This window comes from Nicotiana sylvestris, chromosome 3, assembly GCF_000393655.2.
Source record: "Nicotiana sylvestris chromosome 3, ASM39365v2, whole genome shotgun sequence".
Taxonomy (NCBI): Eukaryota; Viridiplantae; Streptophyta; class Magnoliopsida; order Solanales; family Solanaceae; genus Nicotiana; species Nicotiana sylvestris.
In genome coordinates this window covers 78,806,837-78,817,848 of record NC_091059.1, presented here as the reverse complement: position 1 = coordinate 78,817,848, position 11,012 = coordinate 78,806,837, and the positions used below count along the sequence as shown (strand labels likewise).

General features: G+C 37.7%; 2 protein-coding genes across 2 annotated transcripts; both read right to left on the bottom strand.

Annotated features, from left to right (window-relative positions):
* Nucleotides 1-907: 907 nt before the first annotated feature.
* Nucleotides 908-4,282, bottom strand: LOC104234426 (disease resistance protein Roq1-like). Its single transcript, XM_070169323.1, has 2 exons — nucleotides 3,861-4,282; nucleotides 908-1,244 (listed from the first exon to the last, which is right to left on the bottom strand). The coding sequence occupies exons 1-2, from the start codon at nucleotides 4,280-4,282 to the stop codon at nucleotides 908-910; spliced, it is 759 nt and encodes a 252-aa protein (XP_070025424.1).
* A 5,166-nt stretch (nucleotides 4,283-9,448) lies between these two features.
* On the bottom strand, nucleotides 9,449-10,753 carry LOC138887561 (uncharacterized). Its single transcript, XM_070169322.1, has 3 exons — nucleotides 10,743-10,753; nucleotides 9,718-10,523; nucleotides 9,449-9,570 (listed from the first exon to the last, which is right to left on the bottom strand). Exons 1-3 carry the CDS (start codon nucleotides 10,751-10,753, stop codon nucleotides 9,449-9,451), a joined length of 939 nt encoding a protein of 312 aa, XP_070025423.1.
* Nucleotides 10,754-11,012: the final 259 nt, after the last annotated feature.

The window sequence follows — 11,012 nt, the reverse complement described above, 5'->3', positions numbered from 1 at the left end:
AGAAGCTTATCACTTCGGTACCCGGTTATGGATAAACATTACCCCCAGTAGAAGTTTATCCATACCGGGTATAATAAGCTTATCTTTTCAGTACCCGGTTATGGATAAACATTACCCCCGGTAGAAGATTATCCATACCGGATATAATAAGCTTATCCATTCAGTACTCCGTTATGGATAAATATTGCTCTCAGTAGAAGATTATCCATATCTGGTACAGCAGCAGCTTACACAGCAGCTTGTAGTAGTAGCTTACACAGCAGCTTATAGTAGCTTACACTGCAGCTTGTAGTAGCAGCTTACACAGCAGCTTGTAGTAGCAGCTTACAGAGCAGCTTCCTTTCTTCTATAAATAGAAGAGATTTCAGTTCATTATGTACATCAGTTTGAATTCGAATAATATATCAGTTTCTCTCTATACTTGTCTTTACTTTATAGTCTTTATTTCATAACACGTTATCAGCACGAAGCTCTACCATCTCGAGCAAATATTTTGAAAGTATCTGAGGTAAGAACTTTCTTTTCCTAAATAATGTCAAATCTTTCTAAACTTGAATTTGTAGCCCTGGATATATCGGGCAAAAGCTACATGTCTTGGGTACTTGATGCTGAAATTCATCTTGATGCGATGGGTCTGGCAGACACCATCAAGGATAAAAACCAGGCATCAAACCAAGACCGTGCCAAAGCAATGATATTCCTACGCCATCACCTTGATGAGGGCCTGAAAATGGAATATCTCACTATTAAAGATCCAGTCATACTGTGGAATAATTTGAAAGATAGATATGACCACCTGAAGATGGTCGTTCTTCCACAGGCACGTTATGATTGGACTCATCTAAGGCTACAAGATTTTAAATCTATCAGTGAGTATAATTCTGCTATGTTCAGAATTATTTCCCAATTAAAATTCTACCTTCAACAGTTTGGAAAGGAGAGTCTTCTGCAAATACAACAAGGTATGGTGTTGCAGATATTCTTTAACATCTTCGAGAAAACAAGCACCTTCAAAATTCTGATAGTATCTGTTGAACAATGCTCTTGCAGCAGTTGTCTTTCCCACACCACCCATCCCCCAAATCCCAACAAGACGAACTCCTTTCAGGTCCATCCTCAACAATGAACTTAGTTTCTTAATTTGGGATTCTATTCCAACTAAATCTCTGTTAGTTATTGAGATAGAGAAACAAAATTTGTCGAATATGTCTCTCACAATCTGTTGTATGCATTTTGAGTCATCCCTGTATGCCAACAAAAACTAAATCTTTAAATTGAGTGCTATTTCATACTGAAAAGGTATGCATTGAAGAAAGGAAAAAATGACTAAATTGTCTGAAACCATTAAGGGGAGTTGAAACTTCAGTTCCCCATAACTGGATTTAACAATTTTAATCATGCTATGGGAATGAACTTCTAAAAGAATAGGTCCATGGTACTACAACAACAACAACAACAAAACTAGTTTGATCCCATAAATGGGGTCCGGAGAGGATAAAGCTAAAGAGTTGGAAGGAAGGTTATCGGCAATGGGAGCTTGGAGAAGTAGTGGGGACGCAAACACAATGTGGTCGACGACGGCGGACTGTATAAGAAAGGCGGCGAGAGAGGTGTTAGGGATATCTACGGGCCACTATGGTGGACACAAAGGAGATTGGTGGTGGAATGCAGTTGTCCAAGGTAAAGTGGAAGAAAAAAAGGCGGCTTACCTAAGGTTAGTAGGGAGCACTGACGAGGAGGAGAGGAGAGAGAACAGTCAAAGGTATAAGGTAGCTAGGAAGGAGGCGAAGATGGCAGTGATGGAGGCTAAGATGACAGCTTTTGCTCGTCTGTATGAGGAACTAAGGAACAAAGGTGGGGAGAAGAAGTTATTCCGACTCGCTAAGGCGAGAGAGAGGACAACTCGGGATCTGAACCAAGTGAGGTTCATAAAAGATGATGACGACAAAGTTTTGATGGGAGATGGCCAGATTAAGAGGAGGTGGCAGACCTACTTTCATAAACTTCTAAGTGAAGAAGGGGATCAGGATATTATACTTGGGGAATCGAGGAATGCCGACAGTAACCATGAATTAAGTAATTGTAGGGACATTGAGATCGATGAAGTCATGGAGGCAATGCGTAAGATGAGAAGGGGCAGAGCTACCGGGCCAGACGAAATTCCGGTTGAACTGTGGAGGTGTGTGGGTAGAGCAGGCTTGGAATGGCTTACTGCATTGTTTAGTGTTATATTCAAGACTAATAGAATGCCTGAAGAGTGGAGGTGGAGTACAATGGTCCCGTTGTATAAGAACAAAGGTGATGTCCAGAGCTGTAACAACTATAGGGGCATCAAATTACTAAGTCATACCATGAAAGTTTGGGAGAGAGTGGTAGAAATGAGAGTGCGAAGGACGGTGTCTATTTCAGACAACCAGTTCGGGTTCATGCCGGGACGATCTACCACAGAAGCTATCCACCTTATTAGGAGGATGGTGGAACAGTACAGAGATAAGAAGAAGGATCTCCACATGGTGTTTATTGATCTGGAGAAAGCGTACGATAAGGTTCCTAGGAAGGTCTTATGGAGCTGCTTAGAGGATAAAGGGGTCCCGAGTAACTATATTAGGGTGATTAAAGACATGTATGATGGAGCTAAGACTCGGGTTAGGACAGTAGGAGGCGACTCTGAACACTTTCCAGTTATTACGGGGTTGCACCAAGGGTCTGCGCTCAGCCCATTCCTATTTGCCCTGGTGATGGATGCACTGACTCATCATATTCAAGGGGAGGTTCCATGGTGCATGCTATTTGCTGATGACATTATTCTAATTGACGAGACAAGAGGCGGCGTCAACGAGAGGCTAGAGATTTGGAGACATGCTCTTGAGTCTAAAGGTTTCAAGTTGAGTAGGACGAAGACGGAATACCTCGAGTGCGAATTTGGAGTTGAGTCGATAGAAGCGGGAGTTGAAGTGAGGCTTGAATCTCAAGTCATTCCCAAGAGAGGTAGTTTCAAGTACCTTGGATCGGTTATTCAGGGGATCGGGGAGATTGACGAGGATGTCACATACCGTATAGGGGTGGGGTGGATGAAGTGGAGGTTAGCGTCGGGAGTCTTGTGTGACAAGAAAGTGCCACCGTTACTAAAAGGTAAGTTTTATAGAGCAGTGGTTAGGCCTGCCATGTTGTATGGAACTGAATGTTGGCCGGTAAAGAACTCACACATCCAGAAGATGAAAGTAGCAGAGATGAGGATGTTGAGGTGGATGTGCGGGCATACAAGGATGGATAAGATTAGGAATGAAGATATTCGAGAGAAGGTGGGTGTGGCCCCCATGGAGGACAAGATGCGGGAAGTAAGACTCAGATGGTTCGGGCACATTCAGAGGAGGAGCACTGATGCACCGGTGAGGAGGTGTGAGCGACTGGCTGTAGTGGGCACGCGGAGAGGTAGAGGAAGACCTAAGAAGTATTGGGGAGAGGTGATCAGACAGGACATGGCGCGACTTAGGATTACTGAGGACATGGCCCTTGATAGGGAATTATGGAGGTCGAGCATTAAGGTTGTAGGTTAGGGGAGAGTGTGAATATTTCTACAGCACAATAGAGTGAGACTATCCAGTTAGGAGTTAGACTAGGAATGTCATTGGTCGTCTATTGATGCAGGGCTTTACCTTCTAGTTGTACTATACCAACCATCTATTTCGTATTTCGTATTTCGTATTCTGTATTTCATATTTCATATCTCTTATATATTGTTGTTATTTTTATTACGCATTTTTATGGTACTAATATATCATCTCCTATTGCTTTTTTGAGCCGAGGGTCTCCTGGAAACAACCTCTCTACCCTTCGGGGAAGAGGTAAGGTCTGCGTACATATTACTCTCCCCAGACCCCACTTGTAGGATTATACTGGGTCGTTGTTGTTGTTGTTGTTGTTGTTGTACAGTTGATGGATCCACATCATAGAAAACTGGGACAACAATTAGCTCAAATTTTTCATGAATTTCAAGAATCTTTACCAGTTCTTCCAAGCACCATGCAGAGGAAGCATAGTTCTTGGAAAAAACAACAACAACAAATCTTGATTCTCCAATGGCTTTCATGAGTTCAGATGAGATTGACTTCCCTCTCTTTAACTCCTTATCATCCATGAATGTGTGAATACCCTTTTCAATAAGAGCATTAAACAGATGACCCACAAATGTTTTTCTAGTGTCTTCTCCCCTAAAGCTTAGCAAAACCTCATAACTGCGACCATAATTGGAAGATGAAGAGCTACTTGAAGAATTCAACATGGGTATATCTCTAAATTCAGAAATTGATGGAAATGAACAAAATTTGGGGGAGAAAAAAGACCACTTCAAGAATATTTGAGAGTTGAAACTTGAAATACAAACAATGTCTTCTACTGAAAAGTCAGAACTTTGGTTTGAAAAATCTGTTCTTAACTACTATTCGAATTCGAAGTAGTTGAAACTATAGAGAAAAAAGTCATAAGCTTGGAGCCTTCACTTAAAATGTCCCTAGCATATAAGGTGTAGTAATATTTTTCCCAGCATATAAGGAGTATTATATAAAGTGATAATAGCTGAGGCGGGGCATATATATGGTAAAATTAATAGGCCAAATCAAAAAAAATACTATTGGATTATCGATATTAGGTTATTGGGCAAATAGTTTGCTAACAGTTTAATATTATTTAACTATTAGGTTACCGGTTCGGATATCAGTTTGCCAATTTTTCAAATGTTTAACCAATAATCGAATAAGCTTAATCAAAAATATAATTTTACCCACTAAGTATATAAAGCCAATTTTATTTTCTTAATTCTCTTAGTCGGCACTCTTCGTCATCGTACTTTATTCCTTAAGGTTAGTTTTAAACTTTTTATGAATTTCTTATCTGTTATGAATATATTAAAGTGGATGTCCATTGAATACTCCAAGACATTCCTATTCCATGAACCTTTTGAATTCATGTATTTAGTTAACTCTTCACTTAATATTTATAACATTTAGGTGTATTCTTGTAACCTTTCATGTATCTTATATTTTATAAATAGGGTATTCTTTCTCCTACGAAGGACATACAAGAAACACACTTGAATAAGATAACTTCTACATTTTCCTCATATACATCTTGTCTTTATTACTATATTATTCTACTTTACTCTCATTTCTTAATACGTCATCAGCACAAGTCTTTAACCAATTGAGGTTATTTGCTCCATTTGGGTTTTATCTTCTTCCTAAAAGAGTAAGCTTTAATTTTAATTGTCATGCCGGCATGTCTAGTTCTAAGTTTACTTTTATAAAATAGAATAATATGCTATCAATTCTTTGTCTGTTATAAAATAAAAGCAATTTAGTAAAACATGAACAAAAATAAAGATAGAGAAAAGGAAGAGATTTTCTTCTTCAATTGTGTGTATTTTCCTATCTATTACAAGGCATTTATATAGGCATAAAAAGTAAAGAAAATATGTCATGGAATATGCCATTGAACATACAAAATATGTCATTAAGCATTTGAGATGAAAATCATAGAAGAAGAGTAGACATCCACCATAATGTGATATTTATCATAACACTCCCCCTTGGATGTCCATAGATAATGTGCCTCGTTAAAACCTTACTAAGAAAAAAAACACCATGTAGGAAAAAAATCTTAGTGAAGGAAAAAGAGTACACATATCTGTAATACGCTTTATTTGTTGCCTCGTTAAAAACCTTACCAGTAAAACCCAGTGGGACAAAACCTAGGCTAAGGGAAAAAGAGTACAACGCGTATCTTACTCCCCCTGGTAAAAATATCACTTTATTTCCCGAAGACGGCGCATTCCAATCTTCTATCTCAACTTCTCAAATGTTCAGGTTGGTAATGCCTTAGTGAACAGATCAGCCAAATTTTCACATGAACGAATCTGTTGAACATTAATTTCACCATTTTGTTGAAGATCATGCGTAAAAAAGAACTTTGGTGAAATGTGCTTTGTTCTGTCTCCTTTGATGTATCCTCGTTTCAGTTGAGCAATGCATGCAGCATTGTCTTCATATAGTGTAGTTGGATTATCTGTTTTCATAAGAGAACCACACATTTCCTGAATATGCTGAGTCATTGATCTCAACCAAACAAATTCCCGACTAGCCTCATCAATGGCTATTATCTCAGCATGATTTGAAGATGTGGCAACTATTGTTTGTTTCATTGAACACCATGATATAGTAGTACCTCCATATGTAAACAAATAGCCTATTTGAGATCGAACTTTATGTGGATCAGACAAATAACCTGCATCGGCATAGCCAATCATTTCTGACTTGAATTCATTAGAATAAAACAATCACATATCTATGGTTCCCCGAAGATATCTAAATATATGCTTAACACCATTACAATGTCTTCTTGTTGGAGAGGACCTGAATCTTGCTAATAAGCTCACTACAAAAGCAATATCTGGTCGAGTATTGTTGGCAAGATACATCAGTGCCCTAATTGCACTAAGATATGGAGTTTCATCACCAACGAGCTCTTCATCATTTTCTTGAGGCCTAAATGGATCTTTATTTATGTCAAGCGATCTCAGAACCATTGCGGTACTCAATGGATGTGCATTATCCATGTAAAATCGCTTTAAAACCTTTTCAGTGTATGTTGATTGATGGACAAAAATTCCATTTGGTACATGCTCAATTTGGAGGCCAAGACAAAATTTTGTCTTACCAAGATCTTTCAATTCAAATTCTTTCTTCAAACACTCTACAGCCTTTGGAAGCTCTTTCGAAGTGCCAATGATATTCAAGTCATCAACATACACAACTATGATGACAGATTCAGATCCAGACCTCTTAATAAAGACACAAGGGCAAATAGGGTCATTTTTGTACCCTTCATTTAGCAAATACTCGCTAAGGCGATTGTACCACATCCTCCCTGATTGCTTCAATCCGTATAAGGATTTCTGAAGCTTTATTAAACAAGTTTCTCTTGAACTTTTATGTGCTTCAGGAACTTTAAATCCTTCAGGGATTTTCATAAATTTTTCATTGTCCAGTGAGCCATATAAGTAGGCTGTGACAACATCCATCAACCGCATATCAAGTTTTTCATGGACTACCAGATTTATTAGATACCTGAAGGTAATTGCATCTACCACAGGAGAATATGTCTCCATATAATCAATGTCAGGCCTTTGTGAAAATCCTTGTGCCACAAGTCGTGCTTTATATCTTACGACTTCACCTTTCTCATTTCTTTTTCGCACAAAAACCCATTTGTAACCCACTGGCTTGACACCTTCAGGCGTTCGGACTATTAGTCCGAAAACTTCACGTTTTTCGAGTGAAGCCAATTCCGTTTGAATTGTATTTTTTCATTTTGGCCAATCATTTCTCTGTCTACATTCATCGACAGATTTTGGCTCAAAATCCTCATCTTGTTGCATTATTTCAACTGCAACATTATATGCAAAATTGTTGTTAACAACAACGTTATTTTGGTTCCACCTTTTTTCCGTAGAGACATAACTTATTGATATCTCTTCATTTTCATCATTTCCAGGTACTAGAACCTCCTGTGAGGTCTTATCAATTACTATGTTATGATCAACTTGATCATTTGCTCCTTTCCTTTTTCGGGAATTCTTATCCTTGGAACCAATTGGTCTACCACATTTAAGGCGTGGCCTAGACTCATTTGCATCATCATACTGTCCAATTGGGACATCAACTCGAATTGGAGCATTTACAGCTGGAATATGCGATTTAGTAACCCGTTGAAGGTTAGTAAATGCATCTGGCAATTGATTTGCAACGTTTTGCATATAAATGATCTTTTGAACTTCTTGTTCACATTGATTTGTGCGAGGATCTAAATGAGATAGAGATAATACGTTCCAATCTATCTCTTTTTCTAGCTGTTTATTTTCTCCCCCTAATGTTGGAAAAACTGATTCATCAAAATGACAATCAACAAATCTAGCTGTAAATAAATCTCCTATCATAGGCTCCAAATATTTAATAATAAAAGGAGATTCATAACCAACATATACTCCCAACCTTCTTTGGGGACCCATCTTTGTGCATTTTGGTGGAGCAATTGGAACATATACTGCATATCCAAAAATTCTTAGATGGGAAATATTTGGCTCCTGACCAAAAGCCAATTGTAATGGGGAGACTTTATGATAACTGGTTGGCCTTATGTGCACAAGTGCTGCAGCATGCAAAACAGCATGTCCCCACACTGAAAAGGGAAGTTTTGTTCTCATTAGCAATGGTCTAGCTATTAGCTGGAGGAGCTTAATCAATGATTCTGCTAGACCATTTTGAGTATGAACATGAGCAACCGGACGCTCAACTTTTATTCCAGTGGCCATACAATAGTCAATAAAGGCCTGAGATGTAAATTCACCAGCATTATCAAGACGAATTATCTTAATTACATAATCTGGAAATTGTGCTCTTAACCTTATTATTTGGGCCAACAATCTCGCAAATGCCATATTACGAGTTGACAATAAGCACACATGTGACCATCTTGTAGATGCGTCTATCAAGACCATAAAATACTTGAATGGTCCACATGGAGGGTGTATAAGCCCACATATATCACCTTGTATACGTTCCAGAAACGCAGGGGATTCAATCCCAACTTTAGCTGATGTTGGTTTAATAACCAATTTTCCTTGAGAACAAGCAGCACATGAGAATTCCTTAAATTGAAGAATCTTCTTGTTCTTCAATGTGTGCCCATTTGAATTCCCTATTATTCTGCGCATCATGTTAGAACCGGGATGGCCCAACCAGTCATGCCAAATGATAAAATCATTAGAAGTAGTAAACCTTTTGTTTACTATGGCATGTGATTCAACCACACCAATGTTTATGTGGTACAATCCAGAAGAAAATGCGGGCAATTTTTCGTGCACATATATTTTACCCGCTTTTATTGTAGTTACATAAAGGTATTCAACCTTTCCTTCGTTTGATGTCTCAACATGGTAGCCATTTTGGCGAATAGCTTTGAAACTCAACAAGTTTCTTTGAGACTTACTACAATACAATGCATTATCAATAGTTAATATCGTTCCTCCAGGTAATAATAAGGCCGCTCTTCCAAAGCCCTCAATCAACTTTGTACTACCGGATATTGTATTAACATAGGTCTTTTTCATAACCAAATAAGAAAAAAATTTCTTTTCTCTTAATATTGTATGAGTTGTAGCACTATCCAAAAGACATAAATCCTCATTACTCATCTTGGATCCAATTGAAGATTGGAAAATTTTAATTTCTTCATAAAAAAATACATCATGAGAAATACGGAAACAACTAACATCACCAACGACAACATAAGACAACTTAAGTACTACTTGAAAATAAAAACAACTTCAGACGAGAAAAAACACCGAAAATAAAAATAACAACATAATTGCATTCCCCAGTAAAATGATCAAACATTAGTTTTGATCTCCAAAGAAGTCTTTAACTTCCAAATGAGTAATATCATCGAGGCCTTGAAAATCATCATCATTCAAAGCAAGATTTGCCTCGGCATTGTCATCATTTTTGTTTGAAGGCCCTGCCTCAAAATCATTTTTAAAGGTCAAATGTGACTCCATTGGAGCATTAATAGAAGATGCTCCAACATTATTTGCCTTTCTTTTAAAGGAGTTTTAATAAAGCCTGACAAAATGCTCAGGTGCACGACATTCAATTTTCCAATGACCTTCAATGCCACAGCGGTAGCAGTTACCGCTTTTGCCTCGTGAAGGATTGTTTTGAGAACTCATATTATTTTCTCGTTTGCCATGACCACCACGATGACGACTATTATATCGTCTCTTACCATTGCCATGCCTACGTACATTCATATGGCCATGATTATTATTCTGTCTTTTTCCAGACTTATCACGTCTAGTTGTCATATTCGCTTCAGGAAGCGGAGCTGACCCTGTGGGACGGGCTTCATGATTTTTCAGCAAAAGGGTATTATGTTGCTCAGCCACCATAAGGCATGAGATCAATTCAGAATACTTTTTAAAACCCCTTTCACGGTATTGCTGTTGTAATACCATATTTGAGGCATGAAAAGTCGTAAGAGTCTTTTCCGGTAAATCCTTATCATTCATAACTTCCCCACATAATTTCAATTGGGAAGTTATTTGAAATACAGCAGAGTTATACTCACTTACGGTCTTAAAATCTTGCAATCGTAAGTGCATCCACTCATATCGAGCCCTTGACAATACCGTAGCCTTAAGGTGATCATACCTTTCCTTCAAGCCAGTCCACAATTCAAGTGGATCTTTTACTGTTAAATATTCAACCTTCAAACCTTCATCCAAATGATGACGAAGGAAAATCATGGCCTTCGCTTTGTCCTGGCTTGATGCCTCATTACCATGAGTGATGGTGTTACCAAGGCCTTTAGCGGCTAAGTGAATCTCAGCATCGAGAACCCATGATAGATAGTTCTTTCCAGAAATATCAAGTGCCACAAACTCAAGCTTGACAAGTTCGACATAGTGAAGACTATCAAAGAAGATAAATAATTAGAAATTATTAGGATAATAGCGTAAAGAAACGATTACACTAAACTCTTCTGATTCTGTATGATATTTAGGTGAAAAATACCAATCCAAAATGAATGATAATGGTATATTCGTCTATACGTCTATTGTTCCCAATGTACTAGATAATGAAATTTTATTAGTTCCTCTTAGCTATGAGATTATTACAAGGAATATTTACTATAACGTCATGAGATTCATGATTATTTCTGTTTTCCATTGTGTTAGAAGGATTATTTCTATTTTCCAAAAGATTTACACTTTTGTTCATCGATCTTTATTAGTACTATATTCATGAATAAAAAAAATGATGTTCAAGTTTATATTATGATGAAACATCACAAGAAAAAAAATAAATAAAGGAACCAATATTCATTTGGCGGAATATACTCATATGTATATCTGAAAAAAAAAACTAAAGAATTATTAGGCTTGATAATTTTTACAGTAA